The sequence below is a fragment of the Phlebotomus argentipes genome, unplaced genomic scaffold (genome assembly GCF_947086385.1).
Source record: "Phlebotomus argentipes unplaced genomic scaffold, Phlebotomus argentipes genome assembly contig_5, whole genome shotgun sequence".
Lineage (NCBI taxonomy): Eukaryota > Metazoa > Arthropoda > Insecta > Diptera > Psychodidae > Phlebotomus > Phlebotomus argentipes.
The window spans coordinates 11739178-11765501 of NW_026776165.1; the positions used below are offsets into that span (position 1 = coordinate 11739178).

Consider the following 26324-nt stretch of genomic DNA (forward strand, 5'->3'; position numbering starts at 1 on the left):
GTGCGCTTTTCTGCTCTTTCGACGCACTTTAGCACAGATTGCAATCATTGCGCTCTTTATTAGAGCATTAATTGAGAAACATTTTCGTGAAATTAAAGTATCTTTTCCCTCAACATTTCGCAAAATGTATTTTAATGGGTGGCGAATGCCAAAGACTCACAATTTGGTAATCATAATTTGATAATTTCAAAAATCCTTTGAAATTCAAATGAAATTCTTTTCAAACATTTAAGATTTAATTTTCCAGTTGAAGAACACCTTTCAATGGCATTTCTTCGGTTTCAATGTGTTATTAACGTTATTAAGGACGAATTTCATATAATTAAGATGCTCTGTTTCATCGGCAACCACTATAAGTATCAACATTCATTTGCTCTTGTTCTGCATGCAGTGATTAAAACGCAATATTACCATAATCTGGTGAGGTGTTTACTTTCCAAGCATAATTGTCGACCTGTTCATCACCCAAGGCTCATTGTCCTTCGGCAGCAGCAATTTTCATGCAGTCTTTTTGCGAAATCCCACAGAGAAAATAGCCGCGCAATCTGAAATGCACCACAATGTTTTCCTTTAATGAACACAGAGTTTGCACGTGCTTTTCCTCATCTTTGGCTCTCTGGCCTCTATTCCTGGCCAATGAGAAAATGACCAAATGGTAAATAGGATAAGAATCATGGAATACGGATTTATCTGGTCATCGTTGTAATGCTCTTTGGTGCACTTCTCCTACTCCAGCTGGTAATAATCTGTTGCACTGCTTTATATTAATTACCTTTTGACATGCGGAGCTTCTCCTGAAATTCAATTCACCGAGTATTTTGCCGAACAATACTCACCCTCAGCATCCGTTCACCATACTTGATAAGGATGCTTGCAGGACACTCGTTTATCGACTAATGCATCGCAATTTGCGTCTGATAGGCAAGAAACTACACATTTTCTATCAACATCTTCGCTCTTTGTCCTCTTGGGCATTTTGTGGTGATGTTGCTGTGCAAATAATTAACGATTGTACGAACTTTGTTCTGTGCAGCAAACACATTTCCACAGACTTTGTGTGCATTGGCAAATACCACTGATGTCCTTAGAGGCGTCCATAAAAGAGGATTGTCGGCAGGAATGCATACAAAACGTGTTTGTACACAAAGATTGTTTGGCTTCAGATGAGCCGAGCTTTGGTCTTCTCAAGTCCCAGGAAACAACTTCAAAGGATTTCAGTCACATCAAGCTTATCAAATATCAATTCTATTCGGCAGACCTTTCCAAATATAGAGTAACTTTTAGTCCAACAATTTTCTAGATATAATTCTCATGCAAATATACAGTGACTGCTGATTAAAAATTGCATATTTTTGCTACCATTTCAAAGTTTCATTTCATTGGCAGCAACTATTACTATCCTTGAGCACGAAAAAGGCTCCGCTCTTTTGATGTGCGGAAACGCAAAAATACTCTGTCCAAGTTTATGCTTCACTTTGTGTCCTGAAAACAATATTGCCGCGCGAATCCTATTTGTGCCACATGTCGCCATTCCCTGTCTGTCCCAATTCGCATCGTTGTGTGCGAATATATTGTGGCAGGACACTCTTCGTCATACAACATTTATTGTTGATCCACAGTCTTTGGCGCGGCGTGTGAGAAATGCGAATTTTTCCCTTTATATTTGTTCACGCCATAAAAGCGCATCAGAGACGCATTTCATCAGGATAACATCACTCGCGCCACTGTTGCATTCTCCCTTTTTATCACCACGTTTCCGTGCGCTTTCTCTGGTGTGAAAATAAAACCCTCAATGCTAAAGGATCTTGTGTACTCTCTTCGTCAATCCATTGGCTGTGCAAATTTAAGTAAGTGATGAAAAATATCCATACATTCTGAGGGCAAGAACATGCACACATTCCTCTATTAAATACATAATCAGATAGGAAAGCCACAATTTCTGTATGGCAAAATGTTTTCCAGTGACCGTCAAAAGTCCCGAAAGCAAGTGAATAATGTGCCTTTTGTCTATTTACTTCACTCTCCAAAAGTAATATTGAATTACGGCAGACACCAAGAGCTCACAGCAGATGGACAATGACATTGTGAAGAACAACTGAAGAATCTGGACAAAGTTCATGTTCCGGAGTCACACAAATCAAATCAAAAGTCCAAAGTGGACAAGAGCACTGCATTACACACGATTCGTTTAAATAATAGATTTTCCCCATGTTTCCGCTCTCAAATGAAACCCATTTGTTCAGCTTCTGCGAACTCTATATATTCCTGCCTTTAAAGTTATTTTAATCTCTCGCTCTGGTGTTTGGTTCTAAATGTCTGCTAAATTTCATGGTTCAACTGGATATTCTCGTATTTGATCAATTTATTTTGTGCTTTTGGACAGCATTATTTTTTCAGATTAAGGTTTGTCTCCGTGATTGATGAGGAGCTAAAATTGTACAATCGACAAATTAAGAGTTATTATTGTGAAAATGTCGCTCTTATTATAGTAAATTTAATAATTTGTTTGGTGAATTGAAACAATGATTTTCGTTTAACCCTTTTATTTCTGACCAAAAATTCACTAAATTCTCTATTTTCTAGAAAATATAACCTTTGTAACCCCTAAAATTGACGTTTCTTTCTTTTCATAAATCCTATTTCAGACTCACTGAACTAATTTCATCCCATGAATATCCAATGGAAAGTCCATATTTCACTAATGACTTGCAACTCCTCATGAAATCCTTTCCCTCATATTGGGGATATTGAGTGCCCTGTGTGTTTAGGGTGGCGCTCAGAAGGGCAAATCGTGGACTGAGTGCGTCCGGCGATTTCAATAATGCCAGCGGCCACGCTACGATTTATATTACTGGCCATCAATTGATTATTCACCGTGTGCATTAGCCCTGCAGCGTGCAACAGCTATCACTAATTCTCAAATTAGTGTGTGTCCAGCGAGGCTCTCTTTTGCCATCAATTATTGTAGCAACGATCTATCTGCCATCGTGTTCGCATTTCCGTTGCCAAAGAGCGCGCCATTTAGTTCGAACCATCAGCTTCTCCATTGCGCGCGAAAGTTACACAGAAAGGCAAGGGCGTAGCCTGGGTCTCCCTCAGCTTGGCTATGCAAATTTGAGGGAACTAGAAAAGAAAGGCCACCAGATAAAGCAATAAATGAGTCAGAAAGACCAACACTTCGCAACGACACGTGTCTTGTCTTAAGACCAAGTTGCGATCTTAATCCGTCCATGCAGTCCAACAGTAAAAAGCGGTAAAATTCGAACCTTTTGGTGTTGATTAGGGAATTTACGGCTACGCCCTTGCTCACAACCCTTCGCACTGTCCTCCGCACTCCAGAAGCATCTGGGGGGTCGTGATGAATTTCAGCGGGGAACTCAAATTTGTAATATCAGCGCGCGTATGGACAGCGGAATGGGATGCAGAACTCATTAAAGAGCCCCCATTGTCCTGACGCGCGGTCGGAGGAATGGCGTAGGAATTTATTGCCGGACATCGCATACTTCTCAATTTTGTCCCCACACGCACAGTCAGTTATTAATGGGCACTCGAAGCGAGAGGCAAAAGCCGCTGGAAAAACATAATCGCGATGAGAGATGACGATGGCTCAATCTGGCAAACTTCTCAATGACTTCGAGAGCAGTTGACACCACTAATTATTTCCGCTGTCAAGCGAGGATTTTCCATCTCAAAAGAACATCTATCCTTCATTCCATTCATTCCAACGACAATGCAGCGTTCGAGTATGTTGAGGTAGTTTTATTTGCGACAAAAATCAATAATTCCACAAATATTGAATGACATGTCGAGGCTCTGATTGCTTTTGCTATTCAAATAGAATTATTAAAATGGCAAAACTCCTTTATTAATCTTCGTGAAGCGACAAGAGTGATTACGAACAGTTTATGTCACTTATGAAGAGTGTTTGTTTGAAAATGAACACTTAATCATTTCCTATATTTAATTATTGACAGAATATTTATTTCGGAAAATCTGTTAAACCTGGGATACCTAATCCAAAGAAGTATAACTTGAGTAGATCAATTCGAACCTCTTCTCCTCCTTTCCGCAAGAATAAGCTGTTAAGCATTCCGCTTCTGGCCTCACACACTCACGCTTCCCAATTGAATCCTTGCACTGAGCAATTTGTGCATCTCAGCGCCAAGCGTGTAATCGTGTTATATTCAAATTAAATGCACACGCTTCGGTGGCCTAATTGAATACATTAACTGTGACTCAATGAGGAAATGACGAGGAAGTGATTTGTGGGCGTTTCGAGTCTCTCTGGCCTGGATGCACTGGTAATTTAGTTCAAACCTTGAGGAAGCCCACAAGGATTAAAACTCACTGCCATTCCTTCCTCACATTCATCCGCCATCTCAATACACTCGCCAACATACAACTAATGACGACATGGTATCTTAATTTTATTATGTGCCTACGAAACATCTCCTGTGAAGCCTCGTGACCCGTCATTTGACGTGCGGGGCGAAATCATCCTCTGACGCGAGATGATTACAATTTCGTCAAAATGTGTAACCTCATAAAACTTTTGCGCAAAACAACAGCAATAATGCGATATAATTAATTTTAATTAATTCACTTTTCACGCAGTGCGTCTGTGGAAAGGGCCCGAAAATCCCCACTCATTGTCGAGGTGAACACTGTTGAATATTATTGCGCTCGCCCGGGAATTAAACTTCAACTCTGGTTTCAAGGAGGAAATAATACAAAGATAGTAAGATCGTGGGGAGAAGCTCAGCGGAAATGCTTTGTTTTAGCAATTTAGTGCAGAATTCGGATTTTTTTTTTTATTTTTTAAAGGTGAAAAATAATTTTTTATGCTTTAATGATTCAAATTATTGACTAAATACTCTCCAAAACATAAATTCTTGCATTTAATCTTGAATGATTTCCGTAAAATGGAGAAAATTCGTGCATTTCACAACTTGATTCATTCATTTAGAATTCAGGCACATTTTCTCCCCCTTGGTCTGTCTTATGTGGGTGGGTTTTGATGGTGAAGACGCTCTGAAGACGCGCCGGCGGCTCAAGTCGCAACTGACCGTGCAAGAGTGCTTTTGTGATGTGATAGAATATGAATAAAGGGCAGATTATGCCAAATTTCCGATAGAAAACTTTTTGGCACTGGTGTCAGATGTGGGATCACAGCTTAGGCATTGTCTGTGAGCTTTCAGATGGCTCCGCCGGAGCGCCTCACAGGCGAAGGTGGCGAAATGTTCCTGGCAGAAAGTGTACTGAGCTATTCTTAATGAAGTCATATAAATGATAATATTTCCCCTTGTACGTAATTATAATATGTTACAGCGTCTCACGAGTCCTCAGCAACTTTTAAACTTGCAAAACATTCAACATATGATTCTCTGGGGATGGTAACAAAGCACCAGCGTGATAATTGCTAGCGTACGTGCGAGGGAAGCGAAGAAAACCACCAAATAAGCACGCTATATAGAGTGCTGCTAAACCAAACTTTTGGATCTTGAGCGTCTTTCATTGCAGACAGAGCAAAAGTGTTGCTCTCTCACTCCCGAGCGTTGGTTCCATGATTGGGAGGGGCGGAGAGGATGGGTGAGCTCGGGATAGAGAGCATAGAAAATTACAAATGGGTCTCCAGGGAAACACCGAAAAGTCTTCAAGTGTTTGCGAATTGTTCGCGACTCACTCACTGCACTCAGCCGAAGATTTTGAGGCTTGTGTGTACTGAGGATCCGCACATAAATTGTATTTATTGTTCTTGGCAAATACAGGCGAGAGACACACACGAGAAATGTGTATCCGTCGACTTCCCCCGAGAATAGTCATTGCTGTGCAACTTAGCACACATCAAACTGCCATTTTTCACTCTGGCTTATTTTAATTAGACAAACCGAAAGTTCTATGATTTAACATATGATTTCCAGCAAGATTCCAAGTTTGTTTGTGTGAATAGTGTTCAAACACACTCAATCTCTGCTCATTCATCTTACATTTTATTCACCAAATCATTTACACATCATGAGTAAAATATGCTTACACAATTCGTTACACCTTCCGCTGTCCCTCCTGTGAATCGTCGCCCGGCGAGAGAAGAAGAGTGCCAGGCCACTGTCTTTTCGTTTGAGTGGGAAAAGAATGGCGAAAATTCGGTGGTTTGTCGGCGCTAAATCAGGAGAGGAGAGTCAAGAGAAGGTGCCAAAGCCCTAAGCGAGTGACTAAGCGCGGGAGAAAGCGTCGAGTGGAGTGATATGAGAGTGTCTTTGGTACTTTTGTCCTCTTCAGTCGTCCTTGTCAGATTCCAGGAGCTGCCGCTTGCGCCTGGTCTTCACCGGCGTGACTTCCGCCTCGGACTGGCTGTACTTGTGCCACACCATGTAGCCATACACGAACACCACGGAGACGAAGAGCTGGATGAGCAGCCACACGATGATGTTAGTGGCCTGCGTGCGCTCGAACAGCTCCTTCCCATTCTTGATGCACAGAATCGCCTCGGACACCATGATGCCGCCATAGACCCAGCATTGCGTGCCCACGCGCTTGCATTGCGTGTCAGTGATGTAGATATAGTACTGGCGCACGGACGGCGCCGTGAACAGACCGATGAGGATGAGGCGCACAATCACGACCGGATGCGATGGTGGCATCTCGAAGATGTGCTTGAGGAAGAACGTGTTGAGCTCAGTGACTTGCCAGAAGATCACCAGCTGACACACGGCCAGGAAGCGCATGTACGTGCTGTTGGGATCCAGCCAGCGCACCGCTGTCCAGCTCTGTGGCGTGAACTGCAGCACGGCGCGCTTGATCTTGCCAGTGGTACTGGAGATGTGCCGGATGCTGATCCACTTGTACTCGCGCATCTCCAGCATCTTGCACAGCTTCAGGCCACACCAAATGCCCACACCATTGCACACCATCACGTCGAGGATGAGCGCATCCCACCAGCACTCGACGAAGTTGGGCAGCAGGTGCGCGAAGGCAATCTCCGTGATCTCCCACATGATGGAGATGGCCCACAGGATGCCCATGTGACGGATAAGGATCGCCTTGAACATCCAGCCGAGGAAGTGCGCCAGCGCGAACACGTCCACGTGCGACCAGATGCGCTCCAGCGTGATGTCCGAGCAATTCACACCGTACTCCTGCCACAGAAACCAAGAGGAAATGTCACCAAATGAGAGAAGATTGCGAAAATCGCCCTTTTCTCACCTTGTCCATGTTGATGTGGAAATTCTTGAGGCCCGGATCGAGCCAGTAGAAAATGCCCATGATGGTCTTGTAGTTCTGGAACATGAGGAACTGCAGGCCGAGCAGGTAGAGCACGGACAGGCCGAAGATCATGCGCCAGACGGCCGGATGGGGGCGCGTGAAGGGTCCATTGGGGAACGCAATCACAGAGACGGTGAGAAAGAAGAAGATGACACAGATGATGCCTGCCCAGATGTTGTCCTCGATGTTGCTCTCATTGCTGCCGGCGCGCGGAATTACATAATCCGGAAACGAGAACGCATCACACAATTCAATTAGCGCAACTTTGTGGGCATCGGGAAAGAGGTTATGATTGCTGAGTGCGAAGAGGGAAGGTGTATGCTCACCGGACAAAGGCGAAGTACATTGCTGAAACTATGGAGACGGCCAGGAGCGTGATGGTGTGTGGTTTGTAGAAGAACTCCAGGGAAATATCGTCCACAGGACGTTCATTGACTGTGATGAACGCGTCCGCATTCTCTTTCCGCCTCATTTTCATGCACTTCACACGTTCACCGCCTAGTGACTAGTCACTCATCCGACCCAGAGACTCCACTATTACTCAGATCTCGTCGGCGCGTGAAAATCCTGCGGAATCCGGCCAGAAAATCTCCCGCTTGAAGGTGGTTCTTTCATGGATGGCACCGCACTCAATGGGAGCGAGAGAGAGAGAGAGAGAATGATAATAGCTGTCAGCGTGTGGACTTTGGACGACCATCGCGTGGTGGCGACACAGGGTGCCTCGTGAGCGCCGCCGGCGGCGTTTTCGGTTGTCAGAACACCCCAAACATAACCCCATTGTTTTGTTTACACTCTTTATGGTACGTGTGTTTTGCGGAAATTCCTTGGTAAATTCAGTGAAAATGCGAATTATTCTCACTACCTGGGCACTGACACGACCCACTGGCGTGTACTGTCGACGGCTGTGCACGGAAATTGCATTGCCACGGGCGCAAAATGATGATTCACCGTTGAGTGTGCCGGAGAACTATAGTGAAATCGAGAGAGCGCCCAATTTGCCGCCTACCTTCAATTTCGCCAGCTACATAAACAAATCCCCAACACTGCAGCAACTCCTGAACCTAGGCGTGGATCTGTACAGTATCGAGAAGCGCAAGGGACTGCCACAATTCGTGCTGAAGCTGGACTTTGAGCGGGACATGAAGCATGTGATACAATTTCTCACCGATCAGGGAGTCCCTCCGGATCGCCTGGGGCACATCATCACAAAGAATCCGTTGATCTTCAAGGAGCACTGCGACGATATGGCCGTGAGGATCAACTATCTGGAGTCGAAGCGCTTTAGTAGAGAACAAATTTCGTGGATTGTGAACAAAAATCCCTTCTGGCTCATGTTTTCCACGCAGAGAATCGACCGGAGGCTTGGATACTTTCAGAAGACCTTTGAGCTGTCGGGCCAGGAAGTGAGACAGATGACTTGCTTGTGTCCTCGGCTGGTTACGTACTCAATGGAACACGTGAGAAAGAGCACATTCTCCATCAAGGAAGAGATGGGCTTCGAGAAGGGGGAAGTGAAGGCTCTGCTGCTGAAACTGCCCAAGATTTGGATGATGAGTATGTTTTTTCGTTAATCTAACAGTCTGTTCTGATGATCAGTTTCCCGGAATCTCTGACAGGTCACGATTCTCTGATGGATCGCTTCCAGTATGTGCACAAGAGCATGGAAATCACCCATGAGCACCTCTGCAGAGATCCTTACATCCTCCTGTCGCGTCAATACCGCATCCGGCAGAGGCATGAGTTCCTGAAGTACTTGAAGAGAGCACAGTATGATCCCCAGAAGGATCTCTATGTGTCCCTGAAAAATCTCGTGGTGGGAAATGACGAGGAGTTCGTCCTCAACATCGCCAGATCCACGATCTCGACTTACAACGCCTTCTTGAAGACTCTTTGAGACAATCTTCATTCATTAGCCCGAAATCACGGAATAATAGAGATTTGATAAAAACAAAGCTTCAAGCTAATGCTAGGGAGTCGTTGTGAATGAAAAAGAGAGGAAAACGAGTCAAATAAGTAAATAGCGATAAGATGATTTAATAAAAAATTATGCAATAATTATTTTGACTGTTCCTTTTTCTCTCCATTCTCTCAGTTTCATTTTCTTCCTAATCGCTAGCCGGATGTGACCTTCACGTAGTTTTCCTTGTCGCTTTCGTCATCAACTCCGCCATTTTTGTTGCGAGACAAAACAGTAAAGCGATAGAGAGTATTCGGCTCCAAATCGCACACTTTGCACCTAGTTTGCGTCCAGTCGTGCACATCTACGTGATGCGTCTCGTACTCGACATCCTTGGTCCAGAAGACCGAGTAATGGAATCCCTCACCGTTGTGTTTGTCCTCAGGCACGGCCTGAGAAAAACGATGTTTATGACATGAATTTTAGGTTGATTATTTCTACAAGCACCTAATTAAATTTGAATAAATAATAATAATAGGTTGATTATTGGACAGAACTCACCTTCCAGGACACCAAGACGCAGCCAGGATCACTTGTGGTCGCTGATAAGTCTTCAGGATCAGTCAAAGGAGCGCCTAGAAGTTATTTGCTGTATTAAATCTGAGTTACATCTCCAATGCATTTCTCACCATCAGCTTTCGCAGTGGCCAAAAGCATGGCGCTGAAGAGGAGAAACACAGTCGTCTTCATTTCGTTCCGCTCACTTTAGAGACGCTTGAGAGTCAAACATATACTGACTCTGGAACCACGAAACTCATCAATAACTAGTCTGTCGAGTCTAATCTTCAATCCCAACGTTTTAGAAAAAAGTCAGACAGTTTTTTGCCATCTCTTAATCTTAAGGTTTATAAAAGGCAAACTGGTTAGACACTGTCGAAATGACTAAAGAAATAAGAGGAGATTTTTTCTCAACAAACAATATGACAATGATTTGAATATATAAATTAGTAATATCTATGAATAAACGCAGACGATTTTAATACCTTGATTAATGTCATGAATGCACTGGAGATTCCACTTCGCAGTGACGACACGGCAACAGAATAAGTTGTCTTCTTATCTTTATTATTTCTCTAATAAACCACAAAATAACTTAAGTCGCACTCGACTGCACAGAAAAATACCCTGATTTTGCCTCTCCTCACACCTCCATTCCCAAATCCGAGGGCTTCGCGCCACTCTTCTTCAGATTCTTCTCTCCGTCCAGCTTCGTCGCCTCCGTGCGCGTGTGCCAGACCAGCACGTCGCGGCATTTGTTCGCCAGCGGCTGGAGTCTGTCCACGCTCGTGACGTGGCGCAGGATCGCCGTCTCCTGGTAGCCGCGTTCCACATCGTAGCTGAAATTGGCTCCGGGATTGTCCAGAATGAGGTCTAGACTAATGGCGAAGCCCGCCATGTCGATGGGAAACTGTCTCTCGGGGCGCCAGAGACTGTTGAAGCCTACCACGCGCTCCTGCGTCGCATCCAGCAGCGGCTTCTCCACCATCAGGCCGCCGACCAGGCCGACTGGCCACACGCCCACGCGTCCTTTCTCGATGCGCTGCATCTCCCTGAACAGCTCAATGCTGTAGATGTTGTCGTCGTCCATGAAGAACACGACACCCGCCTGGCGCGGGTGGCTCTGGAAGTGTTGGCGAATCCAAGCCAGAGCGGTGTTTCTTTGCTCCACTCCGCGCGGTTTGCTCCAGTTGGGATCATTCCTGCCCAGCTTGAAGTTCGACGGCGTCTTGGCGTGCAGCTGAGTACTTCTGGCGCTGAGTCCGGTGCGAGTGAGGATGTTCCGGACAAGAGTAGAAGTCTCTGAAGCGTCTTCCACGAGGATCCAATGGACAAATGGCACGAGCATCAGAGTTTGAGCAATCCTGCGCAAGAAATTGAAGGATCAAGAGGGATTCTGGGTGAATTCCTGTGTCATACCTCGTGAGTTCCGCCTTCTGCACGGGCCTGTAGTACGTTGGTGTGATGGCAAAGACCACATTGGAGCCACTCAAGAGTTCTGAAGAGCTGGCAATTGGGCTACTTTCACGGTCGCACTTCAAAGTGCTTTTGAGGAAGCTATAGAGGAGGAAAAACACCGCCACGATGGCCAGCAAGGAGTAGACGTACTTCCTGCGAAAATCCAACATTTCACAGCTCACAATCACATTATATTCCAAGAAGTTAATCTCTGCAACTGGAGATTCCTGGACCAGTTGGCGGATAAACAAAAAGTCAAATGACATTTCAGGTGGGCAAAAATGCCGGTGCTGAAATATTGGCGCTGATAGTCGAATTTGTGCGCATTCAAAATCCGCGCGCGAAAGGACAATTCTATCTCGGATTTTGGGTCTCTTCTCGCAATATGAATATCATTTTCCTTTGATATTCTGCCAATGATTTGCATTCTCTCTTGGATTTTCCACTTTCGTTCGTGCTAGATTTTTTCCGCGACACCGGTGCAGCGCCACCGGCGTATAACAGTTTGGCATCGCCGTCAGTGGCACGTCAGTGGGAAGAAGAAGAAGAAACAAAATTCCTCCTGCGACTCTACAATTTTCCTCATTTCTTTCGCATAATATTGTAGAAATTAGTGTATTTTGATGTAGTCAGTTAACTGTGAATTCTTGTGAGACTGTTTCCTTGTTTATCGAACAATTGCACCAGCAACGAACTGGAGAAAGTTTCTCAATGTGAAATGTCAACGGGGGGACATTAATAACAGTTTAGTAGACTCACTTTTTATGCCATATTTATTCACTCACGCACGGCCAGTTGTCCGCTTTGGGGGGCGCCAGGGTGCTGGGCAGGGGGGCGCTCATGGGGCGGCGTCGGGCGAGTGCTGGGATGGGGGCTGAAGGAAGATGTTCCGAGGCGGAAGGCCGCGCGCTGACTTTGACAGTGTCACGAAAGCCGTGATCTACTTTTCCAAAAAAGCAAAATGCGTCCAAAAGTGGCCCCCAATAACCCAGATCATGTGTGGTGTCCCATTGCAGGCAGGCAGAAGCGGATGGAGTCGAAGAACCTTGCTCACGAGACCACCAAGTATCCCGAGGCGGTGACGGTGAATTTCAACGGAGTCACCACACTCATGGAGCTGCCTCCGGATGCGCCCCCGGACAGGCTGCACGGCAGTCCGGCGAGGAAGAAAATGAAAAAGTCGAAGAAGGTGCTGAAAGAGTCGCCGGACAGAAAGCAGAGGACTGAGGCGGGCAATAAAAATTCCAATTTCCACATTTTCGACAAACTCAGAGAGCTTTACGTCGAGCTGTCGGCGGAGGACACAGACTTTCAGCACACCAGTGTGAGTATAGAGAGATTCTGGGCAGAGAGAGAAACTCCCTGATAAGGATGTTCTATAGAAAAATACTCCTTGGCAGAACATCCCAATCGGGGAGTGTCCTAAATTGAGGAAGAAATATGATGCATTATGTGAAGAAGGTCCGCGCCTTCGAACTTTAAACGTCCACTTTTCCGGCTTTATATCGGTTCACACACGACCGCATTTTAGTGACGTCTCATCCTTGCCTCTATCATACTGAAATTTTATTCAAATACACTGCGTGAATCGTGAGATATTGGATTTTAAAGTGTAGAAAATCTTGTTTTGAACTCTAGCGCCACTAGCGGTAGTCGGGCGAATTGTCCAACGAGTATCCATCGAAGTTTCACCGGTGAAACTGTAAGTCTGTATTTCATTATAACCCTTTGGTCTTTTCTATCTCACGTTTATGGAATATTATGTGACAAATGCAGTCAAACTGCATACGAAATGATGAATTTTCTGCTTTGATTTGGAGCGTCAATTCCGGCTGAGATAAATTAATATCAATACCAAGATTTCGCATCATTATCGGATTTGTCTTGAAATCTTGATATCTTGAATTGGTTCGTGTCTTGGATCTAACAAGATTTTGCAAGAATGACAAAAACTTTTCTTTCTTCTCTTTTCCGAGCTCCAAACGTTGGAAATCTAACATTTTCCTTGTGTAACTTTTATCACTATAAACACAAAGATGATTTTAACTTTAGTATAACGAATTTGACCGTTTCAGTAGATTCAAAAAATCGATCTTCATTTCCTCATTTCTCTGAAATTCGTCTGACTACCGTGAGTGGCGCTGAAGACATATTTATGAATTTGAGGGACATTCGAGACACGCCCACATTATTACCCCGCCCCTTTTTTCATTGCCCTTTGGGAATTATTCAATGTATGCTATTTGAATGTTGATTGGGGAATTTGATGTTGTCCTGCAGCTTGGGCGGAAGACGTCTTTCCTGCTGGACAAACTGGTGGCTAAGGAGAACCTCAATACGCTGATATTGAATCTCTATCCGGGCAACAAGGGCTACTCGCTGGCGTTTAAGGGCGACGTGGAGGTGCTGGACGTGGGCAATCACATGATGGACTGCAATCCGCAGACGCGGCGGGCGCTGGTGGCGCCCAAGGAGAAGATTCAGGAAACAATCCGGTGGCCTTACGAGGAGGAGGATCTCCTCGAGTGTATCGACAATGAGACGCTGCCGCTTGTGCTCGTCGACCTCTTCCAAACCAAGTGTCCTAATCTCTTCTACTCCGGATGTGTGATCGTGGAGGTGCGCGACTACCGGCAGTCCTTTCCCGTCTACACGTGTGATACATATCATGTGCTGCTCAGGCCCACCAACCAGACCATCCTCGCGGACGTGAACTCGCTGACCAGCCAGGGCCAGTGGACGTATGAGGAGAAGTTGGCGCTGGAGAGCCAGCTGGTGCTGGCCACGGCGGAGCCGCTGTGTCTAGACCCGAATCCGGCCATTGGGATTCACGTGGTGAACAGTCAGCACCAGCGGCGGATGTTCAACACGAAGGACATCCGCAGGAAGACGAAGAAGTTCACGCAAGTCTCCATCAACAGGAAGCGGAAAACCGACCAGTTCACGCACCATTACGGCCTGGATCTCTATGACTACATGTCGCGCTTCAGGCAGAAGATGCGCCATGCCAAGCCCAACAGCGTTGCCGCCGGCGGCACGCTGAGCTCCAGCTCCTTCACCAACTCCATGGCATTCCGGCTGCAGCAGCAGAAGAAGGACGGCGTGGTGCAGCAGCCGCCGGTGCCGTCGCCCTACCTCGGCTTCCCGCCGCTCACGCCGCCCGCCGAGGTGTGCGTGAAGAAGTTCGCGCGCGCGTACGAACGCCCCAAGGAGACCAAGGACTGCATGCCGCAACTTATCGAGGAGTACATCCTGGAGACGGACCACGTGGAGCCGAACCAGCGCGGACGCGTGTACTACATCAAGCTGTCCATCTTCCAGCGGCCGGCCAACAATGAGTACTTGGGTGAGCTGTACGTGGACAAGGACTATCGCGAGGATGTGCGCAACGGCGAGGCGTGCCAATTCACGCTGGGCACGCGCGCCAACGCTAACAAGTACATACAGCAGTTCACGGAGATCATCACGGAAGAGGGACGACTGAGGGTGAAGATCACCCATCTGGTGCCCGGCCAGCCGCCGCGCGTCACGTGCACGGCGGGCGTGCAGGAGCCGGTGAATCATCGGCAGCAGACAATCAACCAATTCCCACCAGCATCGTTCGCCAGCGAGGCGGAGTCGGCGCCTGTGCAGGCGCCCGTGCAGGCGCCTCAGCTGCCGCCCGCCGCCGCTGCCGCCGCCGCCGCGCCGTCGGGCAGCATCATGGTGTTCCAGCAGCCGCCGGGCAACTTCCTGCCCATCCGACAGGAGATGGGCGTGCAGCTGCAGCAGCGCGTGCCAATTGCGGCGAAGCCCACAATCAATGCAATTGTCACGAATCTGATCAGCCCGGAGCCGGCGGGTGCGCAGGCGGCGACAGCGGCGGAGATGTTTGGCCAGAGCCCGAGCAAGTCTAACAACTCCACCATCATCAATCTGCTCAACTCGGCACCGGCGGCCATGAACATCTCCACTGTGAACAGCTTCCTGTCGCCGCCGGCGTACAAAGACATCACTCCCGAGGGCGCCGCGGCTGACGGGAAGACGAAGCCGGGCGCCAAAGTGGGCGCCGTGAAGGCCGACACGGCGCTGCATCAGCACATCAAGCTGCAGACAACTCATCCCATCCCATCGACATTGGTGAGCCAACTCGTGTCGCCGCCACTCAGCACCTCAGTGGCGACCGAGGAGAAGCGCACCGCCACCGCTGTGCCGGCAATTGCCACGAAACGCCCGCCTCAGCAGCAACTCCTGATCGCGAGCCAGCCGTGCAACAAGATCAGCCTTAAGCAGGCCAACTGCACACCTCAAAAGATCTCCACGAAGCTGAGCTTCCCCGTGACGGAATTGACTGGGCTGCTGACGCCGGCGAATCAGGAGATTCACACAATTGCCCCACAGACGGCTGGTCAGGTGGCATTTGCGGCGCAGCCGAAGCAATTTGGGAATTTGCATCAGGGCATTCAGTCACCGCCGGCGCCTCTGGCCAGCAGTCCATCGGCGCAGCAGACGACGACGACGCTGAATCTGCAGGGCATCAGTCTGTCGAGTCTGCAGAACGCCATGGCCACGATTCCGGGCACCTTCCAGAATGTCCAGATACAGATCCCCGGCCTGGCGCAGTCGCTGTCGCTGCCGCTGGCCACGGCAGCCGGCGCCACATTTGCCACGGCCACTAGCCAAGCCACCGGGCTGCTGGTCAACACCGTGCACTCTGGCACACTGAACAGCATCCCCGGCTCCGGCACACAGACTGTCGTGTTAACCAACTCCGCCACGGATTCTGGCACTTCCATGCTCTCGCTGCCACTCGGTGAGTCTCTTGCACGCTCTTTCTGTCCCCCCATTGTGTGTCTAATGTTCCCTTGAAAATCATTGTCCACCTTGTAAATGACTGTGTTTCTATGTGTCGCGCGCATTTCGTGCCGTTTCCCCCACGTGTAGCTCATGTTGTCACCACGGGTCTCAAGGGCATCAATCACCCAAATCTGCGTTCCAATTTAGCTGCCACGGCCAGCACGAGTGGCCAGACTGTCACGAACGCCACGCCGTCGATCCAACTCCTCAGCACACTCATGCAGAGCGGCGTGCCGCTCTCACTGGCGCCGGCTAACGCTACCGCGGTGAAGCAGAAGCCTATCATCATCTCGGAGCCGCAGCAGCAACAGCAGAAGCAACTCAACTCCGTGAAGAAGATCACCGCGACGCCCAATGCGCTGCACGCCAACATCCAACAGGCCGGTGAGTTGTGTTGAATTCCGTTGCTTGGTTTAAGACGACAGAAGCTAAATTTTGCGGTGTCTTTGCAGGCCTAAATGCCGGCCAATTGGTGCTTCCGGCGCAGAATTTCCAGCTGAAGTTCCACAAGCAGACTCCGAACACGTTCGACGCTGGCGGCAGCCAGCAGATAGTGCCCAAGGCGGACGACCAGACTGCCCAGCCCACGTTCGAGGAGATCTACCCCAATTTATAATATTCAGCTGATACTCAGTACACGTGTGAGGTGCGGATAATCATGCTGGAGTGAAACGAGATAAGCGCAGGATGCTTGGGTGATTGTGCGTGGCGCCAGAGAGCGCCACCGCCGAGAGAGAGAGAGAGGGGGAAAATAAAGCAGAATTTTCAATGTTAAGCGATGAGTGTGTGCGATGGGAAATTCGTCCCGCCGGAGAGCTGCAGTTGCATCGGCGGCGGGGAGAGGTCGCGATTCAGCGCGGGCTCGCGTGGCTCGGAAAATCGATATGGAGAAGAGAGCACCGGAAAATTTCGCTGGGATCTGCGCAGTGTTTTCCATGCGCCGAAGCGCCACTCCGGTTCACCCTTCACAATGGCGAATGTTTTGATATATCGTGCTGGTGGTTGGTGACTCTCTCATTCTCCGTGACTAGTTGGCAAGAGGCTGTGGATGCCAGAATTGTGCCCAGAGCCCTCCTGTCTGTCCGTGTGTTCTATGACGCTGCCCAACTATGCCGGGAAGTCGCACGGTGAGTAGCTTTTCGGCGGGGACTCCCCGGAGACATAGTGTGAAAAGTCACCCCTCACCATCGATTGTGGCCTCCGTTCGAGCCCAACTCCCACGGCCATTTTTTCTGCGTGGCGGAAAAGGCACAAATTTCCGCATTTTCACACGCTCTCAGCGTCTTTTTCCCTCATTTTCCGCGGGGAAGCGACAATTGTGACTCCTTGCTGAGTGTCTAGGAGAGGAATTTTGATTGGAAAAATACGAATTTTTCTTCTTCCCTTCGTCCGGAAGATTTTCCTTTTTTCCTCAGCGAATCCCTTTGAGTTTCCATGCAATTTCTCGCAGGAATTGCACAAGACAACAGCTGCAAGTTGAAAGGACTTTTCCAGAGGGTGAAAAGTGCATGAATTAATAATTTGACTGGAAATTGATTGATGATTATTTCTAAGGGTTTATTTCTTGGCGAGCTTGGCGAAGGGCGAATGCACTTGTCGGCGGAAATCATTGATTTTATAGCAATTTGATAACTTTGCAAAAACACCAATTTTGTTGGGCTCAAAATGCCCTTTCTTCGGTTCTTAAACCTTGAAAAGGATTCTCGTGTCATTTCAAAGTCAATTCCTAAGTGTCCCATAATAAAATCGATACTATGAATTATTTTATTTACTTTCCTTGATAGAGGCTTATAATTTTATGAAGGGTAAAACACATCTAGATTTAATGTAAAGTTTCTCCCTATCTTAGCTGTAAGAATTTGCGTACTTTTGCTTCTCTCCGGTAATGCTCAGAACTCTCAAAACCATACTTCGTAAATCATAAACCTTTGTATTATTGATTTTATCAATATCTTTAGGGGAAATCCGGGATAAACGTTAAATTATTCCCAGCATGATCGTCGCATCTTTTGGCGGGCTTTCTTCAAAATTCCCCCGCCATTCTTATTCCCCATTCGCAGCTGCTCTTTTCTGCAGTCAGCAGAAACTCTCGTTGGGTGCGTGAAAAATATTAAAATACAGCATGCAAAGACGCGGCGAAGGCAATTAGGTATACACCTTTCCAGACGTCACACGCCGTGCAATGTGGGTGGGAAAGTGGGTGGGCGCGTGTGACATCTGCAGGTCTTCGCCTGCACACAGTGGTGAATTGCGTGTGGCAACCCCACTTGGCGACCGGAGTTGTTCACCACAAAGCAGCGCTCTCCATCAGTGTGTTCCGTATCGTGTTGGTGTGCGCGCGTGTGTTTTTCTCGTGTCTCTCGCATTCGCTATTATCAGTTTTCCCGGGTGTTTTTTCTCCCAACCACACTTTCCCAACCACTTGGAGGGCGCGAGGAGTGCCGGCAGGTGCATCAGGTGGACAGTCTAGTGAGGGGCGTGCGGGTGACAATCGCGGAGCGCAGAGAGTTTGACCGTGGAACAAGGTGAGAAACTGGTTTGGCGTGGGTGGTTTTGGTGGTGGCGGCGCATCGAAAAGTGGGTGCCCTCCTCTTTTTCTCGCACGTCTGGCCGAAATTCCACACACCGAGATCGCGCCGCCCGCTCAAGCCTTTCCACCCACAATCGCGGTGTGTGGAAAAATCCCCCGAGAACATCCCCCGCATGCCAAGGCATTCCAACGGACCCTTCGGCTAGGGGAGTTTTTTTTTCCCGTGTGCAAGAGCGCTGCCGACGGGCGAAGAGGTGGAGGAGGAGGAAAGGAGTCTCTCTCGGTGATCAAACACCCAAAAAATTCTTGGAGTTTCTCTCTTCCCACCTTCTTTCGCCGCAGACAAAACGCCACAGCGCTCGACACCCCACAGACGGTTTTTGGGTGAGGGAAAGAGACCGATCGCAGCACCCTTTGTTCCACTGCCGATCCGGGCCCAGGAAGTGTGGGTCGCATCGCACGCAGGCGGTAGTCAAATGAGATGGTGTGCGCGCTGGGCTGGAGTGGGCAGAAAAAGAAGGTGGCTCGAGGGGTTTCTCACTCCAACCCAGGAGGCCCCCGGGGGGATTTTCTCCCAGAGCGAGAGCAGAACTCTGCGGGAATTTCACGTCTTGGGCCACATAATGCTTGGCTGCTCTACTTTTATCAGCATTTTTTATTCCATTTCAGTGGAATTACTTAACTTTCTCAGTAAATTTACCGAAAAACAGCCTTAAAATTTGATAAAAAATATTTATCAACGTGTTTTTCTCATTATATTTAAATACTCTGAATGTATCTTCTATGAGATTTGTTGTTCTTAGTTTGTCTTTCGTAGGACATTATTTTAAGTGTTCAAGGAAATATTCTACTACAATCAATGGAAAGTCCCTCTCAAATAGTCCTGTAAAATAGTCACACAGAAATCTTTATTAAAATACATTGATGAAGCATGTTAATGAAAATGTGAGATTGAAAATTATTATTCGATTAGGTCGTTGGATTTTCTCTCAAAGAGTTTTTTCACGGTCCAAAATTTCGCTTAGAACACTCTCACATGGTCTTGTGTGCTTTTGATGGATTAGTTAAAATCAATTTCTGTTCTCTGCATGGGCTGAAGACACTTAAATTGACACCCTTGTGCAGAAATTCGATACTGATTGGCTTTTAAGTTTCCCAATTTAATTTAAACACAGTGTCTTAGGCGATGTGGATATTTAACAGTCAATAAATGAATATTCATTGCGATTGGGGAGTAATTAGCAAGCCATCCGACAAGGCGTCTTCGGGGAAGCGCTCACACAAGTATCACACTCCTCCCCCTCCCAGCGGCTGCGGCTGCGACTGCCTCACCCTCCCGCGAAGTCTGTTGCGCCGCCACACAGCGCGACGAACAAAGAGCGGAATGTGGGCGATGCGAAAGACACCCTCGGCTCAGGCCTGCCGCTGCGTGACGTCGGCAGCGAGTGCGGCCCTGCCTGAGCCTCCCACACATGTGTGTTGGGTTATGGGTGAAAAAAAATGCTGCCTGGCCGATTGGCTGTCTCGCTCTGGCGCACATCGTGGGCCTCTGTCGCCCTAATTGTGTGTGTTGGCGATTTTTGTGGAGGAATCTCCGTAATACGAGCCACCTCGCCCATCTTTCTCCCTTCTCTCTATATCGCCTTCTTCCACCCAAGGGGTTCCTCACTCGCCCAGCCGCTCGCCGCGTTTCCCCGCTGCACGACCCTTGATCCGGGTTCGGGATTGCCACAGCAATTGTCACAGTTGAGCATTCTGGTGCGAGAACTCGGGGTGTCCTGGAAGGAATGATATTCAAATTTACACAAACGGGCTTAAAGGCCTTAAAAAACTCTGTTGATTTTAATGTTTCACCCTGTTTTTTGCTGAAGAAGAAGTGCACAGAATTGCATTTTGAGAGATTCGCATCTGCTTATACGTTAAGCAAAGTCTTTAACTAGCTAATCTATCGCTGAAAAATTAATACAAAACGAATTCTGCATAATATTTCTCCTTGTGTTCCTGTAGTTTTCCTTTTTATTTACTTCTCTGAGGTATTCCAAAAGCCCCGCCCATTCTTATGCTCCGCCCTCATTGTGATGTTTTTCTGATCATTGTTTTGGCGAGTGTTGTGTGTTGTAAATTAAATTCCGGGACATGTTGCAAGATGACCGATAAGATTGGCACTTGAGTGATTTGTAAGTCAGGGTCGGAAAGAGAAGGCATCGACGAACTCAGGCATTTTCGTCATGGCGTGCAGGAATTCCAATTGACTCATGCTTCCTGTGTGCTGCAGATCCATCTCTTGCAGCAGAACCTCTGAGATGCTGTCCTTGTCCTCGGCGCTGAGTCTCGAGGGAGTCGTTAGGCGATCAAGCAGGACACTGATGTCGTCCGTGGAGATTTCGCTGTCGCCATTGAAGTCGAAGAGTCTGAATGCCCAGGCGGCTTTGACTTTGAGTGGACAATTCTTTGACATCACGGAGCACAATTCGAGGAAATCCTCGAAGGAGAAATGATTGTCGCTCTGCGATGAGAAGACGGTGAAGATTTCCTTGCGAAAAGGGTTGAACTTGAAGAAATGTGTGGGAAGTTAAGTGGGTGGGAAAAGAGCGCCTCAAGGGATTTTTCTTCTCGCTTACCTTCAATTGCGGAAATTCCTCCGTGACGAGGTGTGAATTGAAGCGAAAGTGAAAGTCCGTGGCGATTTGTGATGGTCCGAGCTTGAGGAATCTCTTGAAGATGTAGTGAATCTCGTGCTTGGTGAGAAAGGTCAATTCTGCATATTCGTCTAGTTGTTCTGTCGTCAAGATACTCTCGTTGCTTCCCATCTTTACGGAAGGGCCACTCGAGACTGCGGCGTTCTTCCTCCTTCATGCAATTGATTGCCGATGCTTGTGGGTGGCGATTAGATAACGTCCTGTCTAATTAGAGGCGATAAGAGAGGGAGAGAGAGATAATTGAGAGTGCTCGAAGCAGTCAATTGCTAATCAATCTGTGCCTAATTGATATATGGTTTGTCGCTCTTTGCAGAACACCACTGAGGACTGCAGGTACTTGGTAGAAGAAGAAGACTTGAAAGCAGCGGGCGGAGCAGATGGCGACGCTAATACCCACAACGCAGACGACGGGCGTCGAGGCGTATGAAGACATGTTCAAGGAGATCACCAGGAAGCTGTATGGCGAGGAGACGGGACATGGCCTTCACACGCTCGGGACGCCGATGGCTCATGTAGCCACAACGGGACCGACTCTGCCCGAGGGTGAGCGATCCTTCACCACCCTTATGGCGGATCGCAGTCTCACCACGATTGAGTATGAGAACAATGCCAGCGAGGCGAACAACACATTCAAGACGGAGGATCACATTACGACGGCTTTCGGCCTGGCGGCGCTCATGCAGAATGGCTTTCCGCCGCCGAGCGCCATCAGTCACAATTTCCAGTCCTCCTCGGCGGCGTCGCGCAACGGGAATAACTTTATGGTGAATGACGAGCGATGGCCGGCGAATGCTGAGGAGTGTCTGCCGTGGAATGCCAATAAGAGCGCCACGTACAACTGCAACCAGAAGTCTGCTGGCAAGCACAAGGGCGGCGGCAGGGAGTTCGCTGAGGCGCCCGGCGATGCCCAGACCAGCAGTGGGCCGAGTGGCGGCGGTCAGAAGGGCCAGAGCTCTGTGCGCGGCGGCAGCAACTCAGGCGGCGCGGCTACAAAGCGCTACAATTGCCAATCGTGTCCCTACTCTACAGACCGGCGGGACTTGTTCACGCGCCATGAGAATATCCACAAGGACGAGAAGCCGTTCCACTGCTATGCATGCCTTAAGCAATTCAATCGCGCAGATCACGTGAAGAAGCACTTCCTGCGGATGCACAGGGAGCTCAACTATGACATTAACAAGACACGCAAGAGTCAGTCGGGCAGCTCGGCCGCCGCCGGCACTGCCAAGCCGGCCAACTACAGTCAGCCGCAGCAGCAGCAGCAGCAGCAACACATTAGCGAATTTCTGGGCGCACGGTCCGCCGCCGCGGCTCCCGAGGCCGCCACAAATGGCCAGGGCGCGCAGGAGATGATGCCGGCGAGCAATGAATCGGAGCCGGTGGCGGAGAAGATGCACATCAGCGAGGTGCACGTGGAGAAGAAGATGTCGATGAAGAGCGAGAAGGTGAGCAACAGCAGCTCGCTGCAGGGCGCGAAGAAGAAGCAGGGCGACAAGAGGTACGTGTGCTGCTACTGTCCGTGGACGGGCGCGGACAACTGGGGCCTCAAGAGGCACCTCAACACCCACACCAAGCCGTTCGTCTGTATCATGTGCGACTACAAGGCGGCGCGGTCCGAGAGGCTGGCCACGCATGTCTTCAAGGTGCACAACAAGAAGGCCTGCAACAAGTGCAATTTCCTCGCGGACGACCAGGCGCAGTTCATGACGCACCAGACTGAAGTCCAGTGAGTTGTTACTATCATTAGCCATAATTTGTAGATGCTTCTGGACTAATCTCTCACCATCTTCTGACCCCCTTTAGTCCGCATGACGCGCGACCGGCGCGATCCGCCGGCGGTGGCAGTGCGTCTTGTACAGTTTTAAGATCGATTAGCAACTCTTTCGTACAAAACACAGCGTCTCAATTAACCAATAATACCAATTCCACAGCATCTGGCCATACATTTTGGTGAGAACTTTGGTGTCTCATGTTCGTTGTGTTTTTTTTTTTAAATCTTGAATGCCTTCCTTGGTTCGCACCGCTGTTATTTTCTTTGTTGTTTTCCCTCCTTTTGTTTTATCGTCAGAGTTGCACACTCTGGCGTCCTTTTGCTGTGCACAGTGTGTGGACAAATGTGCGAGATTGATCAAAAAAGACATCTCTTCCGCAGCTCCCTGACGCACAACTCCAGCGTGGACAATTGCGCCACAGGATCGAGCTACAGCGCCAACAACAACCAGAACCTGAGTGATCTCGGGATTCAGCAGTGGCGCAGCGCCAACAGGGGCGCCAGCAACTCGACGAACCAAAAGAAGGGCGCCGAGCGCCTCTTTCAGTACATGGAAGCTGACGGAAGTGACCCAGAGGATTACAGCCGGTGAGTTTCTATTTCTCGATAGGCGTTTAGAGAGCCAAAAAGACGCGTAGAATATCATTGGGATTCCTTGAAATCTTTGGATTGAGCCCTGGTTTTCTCTCTCTTTGCTTTGCAGCCAACTGCGGATGGCGGCCCTGAGTCGAAACACCGCTTCAGTCGCCCAGGATTTTCATAATGCGGGGGGCGGAGACAAGTTGATTGTTCCACCATCACTGGCCATCCTTGGCAGTCTGATGGAGCAGTTGATGCAGCAGCAAGCGAGGTGGGAAGAGTCCAATGGTGATGAGAGTGAGGAATCTCATGATCAGGCGTGCGACTCTTCGGCAGCAATGAGTAATTCGCCTCCCGCGATAAATCACTACCAGCAGAGCAATGGGAAGAAGAACCGACGACGGAGTTGTCATGACAAGGAGAACACCAATGCGATTCCTCACAAGTGCGACAAGTGGGACGAGAGGATGTGGATGAAGGAGATCATTGGCATGTACCAGGCGCACCTGAGCGCCATGCGCAGCCGCCAGGCGGCGGCGGCGGAGAAGAGGCACCGCAAGCAGCTGCAGCCGCGCAAGATTCCGCAGCGCGAGACGTCGAACATCGTGCGGATCCGCGATAAGCACCTCACGCGGTTGGTGTCGCGCCAGAAGTCCTGCCAGATATGCGTGTATCGGCACAAGTGCGTCGTGATGCCGTTCCACTCGAAGGCGTCACTCATTCTGCACACGCTTTGGCGCCACAGCCATCGGCGCTTCGCCTGCTCCATGTGCCAGGAGTCCTTCGCGAAGCGCTACAAGCTGATGCTCCACCAGCAGATCGCCCACAAGAGGCGCACGTTCAAGCTAAGAAAGCACTCGAACAGAGACACATAAAGATGGTGAGATAGGGAGAAAGAGAGAAAGGAGAGTTCATTAGTAATTTACAATTATAAAAGTATATAAAGATTATATTTAAGGGGGATTGATTGAGTGAGAAGGAGACAATTCAATAAGGGAAAGAAGGGAGTAGGGGGAGGAAATCCAAATGATATTTGATGGGAAAGCATGACACACACACACTCACTGTAGGAGTAAAGATATGTATAATTTCTAAGGAGAGACGGACAAATAGGTTCTGAAAGAAGAAGAAGGAGAAAAAAAGCGTAGAGGATTTGTGACGATAAAAGACAATGCTAAGACATTTTGAATGTATATAGGAATGCTATACTTTGCGCCCCACTTTTACCAATTTTATAGTTTTATCACAACACAAAATATCTCACCCATTCTTTAAAATCATCAAGCTGAATGATGAGTTGTACCATGGCATTTAGTCTCACACGATTTAATGTAATTATTAATGTAATTTTCATTGTAATTTTTGGGAGGAAAATCCGGTGGATTGTGGAGGATTTTAGGTGATATATTATTTAGTTTGTACGATCAGGAGTGCCTTCAAGATGCACTCCTTGAAGAGCTAGCGAGAGAGAGAGAGAGAGTGGAAGAAGAAGCACAACGAACTACTCTTTATCAAAGATTCTTGGCCACTGATTAGCGGCGTGACTTTATTTCCGGTCAGAATCGACAAATTGCGCACTCAGCGCGTTCACGGAGGAGTCATAGGCGGCCTGGAAGAAGTTCCCCGCCGCCAGATCGAGGCTGTATCTGGCCACGAAGTTGTCCAGGGCGAAGTTGCGGCGCAGCGAAGTGTTGTTACTGGGAATGCGCGGCTCGTCGAAGAGCGTCTGGCCGCCGCGCTGGCGATAGAGGAGGAAGATGTAGCGATGATGGCCGGTGTTCTGGCCAGGTATGGCGCCCATGTACTCAGCCACAGTCTCGCCCTGGTGCAGGGCGTGCGTGAAGCGATGCCCGGGAATGTTGACGGCCATGAAGTGCAGGAAGTTCGCCTCGAAGGGATTGTCGCGGCTCGGCGCGTCGGGATCGATCAGGACGAGAGTGTAGAAGCCGCGCAGGCTGATGCCGCACAGGAGGCACTTCACCACGACCGGCGGATTGCGCACCGCGCTGGGCGTGAGCTCCTCGCCCAAGGAGACGCGGTTGAGGCGCTCGTAGATCACTTCGAGCTGTCGCTGGGGCGCCACGGGAATCACATTGGGCACAATTTGGGCGGCGCGGAAAATGCCCGGAACGTCAGGGCCGAAAAAAGCCCAACCGCCGGCGGCGAAGAGAGTGAGGAAAACGACGAGAATCTTCATTGCAGCGGCGTGTAAGAAAAACTCCCTGAAAAGGCGCAATAGAGAGAGCTTTTATAGGCACCTTGGCCGTGATAACGAGATACGGAAACATATGTGACGAAAAAATTGGGGATTGACTGTGCAAATAACATACTCATTTTCCCTCTCTCGACTTCTTATGATTCATGAGAAAGTTATGATTTACAATGGCCATTTCCGACATGTTGTCTCTCTTACAATTACTTGATAAAGAATGTGTAAATGTTATAATTTCACTAAGGAAAAAATAAAGAGGAAGAATGTAATAAAATTTTAGTGCATTTTCTTTGAAAAATATTAAATGAGCGCGCGGAAAATCACAATAAGGGGAAATTATCCAACTTTATCCAGGGAGTCGCGCGCTTTTTGTCCCAAAATCATAACCTCACAAAAGTGTGATTGTTTACCTGTTGAATGCTCGCGATTTTCCGCTTTTCTCGCTAAAATTAATAGGCAAAACCTCTTAATTTTCAGTAGAAATGTTTACCCAAAGAGATTGGCATCGAATATTGACTACA

At 48.5% G+C, this 26324-nt stretch overlaps 7 protein-coding genes across 7 annotated transcripts; 3 read left to right on the forward strand and 4 right to left on the reverse strand.

Moving 5' to 3' along the window:
• Positions 1 to 5967: 5967 nt before the first annotated feature.
• On the reverse strand, positions 5968 to 7911 carry LOC132255392 (phosphatidylserine synthase). Its single transcript, XM_059751397.1, has 3 exons — positions 7590 to 7911; positions 7204 to 7462; positions 5968 to 7136 (listed from the first exon to the last, which is right to left on the reverse strand). Exons 1-3 carry the CDS (start codon positions 7739 to 7741, stop codon positions 6276 to 6278), a joined length of 1272 nt encoding a protein of 423 aa, XP_059607380.1. The 5' UTR covers positions 7742 to 7911; the 3' UTR covers positions 5968 to 6275.
• Positions 7912 to 8010: 99 nt separating this feature from the next.
• LOC132255393 (transcription termination factor 3, mitochondrial) lies at positions 8011 to 9157 on the forward strand. Its single transcript, XM_059751398.1, has 2 exons — positions 8011 to 8817; positions 8880 to 9157. The coding sequence occupies exons 1-2, from the start codon at positions 8061 to 8063 to the stop codon at positions 9155 to 9157; spliced, it is 1035 nt and encodes a 344-aa protein (XP_059607381.1). The 5' UTR covers positions 8011 to 8060.
• Positions 9158 to 9375: 218 nt separating this feature from the next.
• LOC132255395 (neuroglian-like) lies at positions 9376 to 10277 on the reverse strand. The gene is made up of 3 exons (XM_059751401.1): positions 9850 to 10277; positions 9722 to 9795; positions 9376 to 9612 (listed from the first exon to the last, which is right to left on the reverse strand). The coding sequence occupies exons 1-3, from the start codon at positions 9908 to 9910 to the stop codon at positions 9376 to 9378; spliced, it is 372 nt and encodes a 123-aa protein (XP_059607384.1). The 5' UTR covers positions 9911 to 10277.
• Positions 10278 to 10288: 11 nt separating this feature from the next.
• LOC132255394 (galactosylgalactosylxylosylprotein 3-beta-glucuronosyltransferase I) lies at positions 10289 to 11428 on the reverse strand. The gene is made up of 2 exons (XM_059751400.1): positions 11138 to 11428; positions 10289 to 11082 (listed from the first exon to the last, which is right to left on the reverse strand). Exons 1-2 carry the CDS (start codon positions 11344 to 11346, stop codon positions 10362 to 10364), a joined length of 930 nt encoding a protein of 309 aa, XP_059607383.1. The 5' UTR covers positions 11347 to 11428; the 3' UTR covers positions 10289 to 10361.
• Positions 11429 to 11612: 184 nt separating this feature from the next.
• On the forward strand, positions 11613 to 14815 carry LOC132256022 (transcription factor SPT20 homolog; the record flags this gene model as incomplete). Its single annotated transcript, XM_059752201.1, has 3 exons — positions 11613 to 11920; positions 12193 to 12500; positions 13457 to 14815. Coding segments are annotated over exons 2-3 (1653 nt in total), but the record flags the coding sequence as incomplete, so codon positions are not given.
• Positions 14816 to 14829: 14 nt separating this feature from the next.
• Positions 14830 to 24741, forward strand: LOC132256023 (uncharacterized). The gene is made up of 11 exons (XM_059752202.1): positions 14830 to 15968; positions 16100 to 16396; positions 16465 to 16625; positions 16940 to 17139; positions 18236 to 18342; positions 18441 to 18537; positions 19851 to 20016; positions 21604 to 22967; positions 23045 to 23191; positions 23394 to 23600; positions 23716 to 24741. Exons 1-11 carry the CDS (start codon positions 14879 to 14881, stop codon positions 24464 to 24466), a joined length of 4587 nt encoding a protein of 1528 aa, XP_059608185.1. The 5' UTR covers positions 14830 to 14878; the 3' UTR covers positions 24467 to 24741.
• Positions 24742 to 25096: 355 nt separating this feature from the next.
• Positions 25097 to 26071, reverse strand: LOC132265578 (protein D3-like). Its single transcript, XM_059766297.1, has one exon. It carries the CDS (start codon positions 25786 to 25788, stop codon positions 25138 to 25140), a length of 651 nt encoding a protein of 216 aa, XP_059622280.1. The 5' UTR covers positions 25789 to 26071; the 3' UTR covers positions 25097 to 25137.
• Positions 26072 to 26324: the final 253 nt, after the last annotated feature.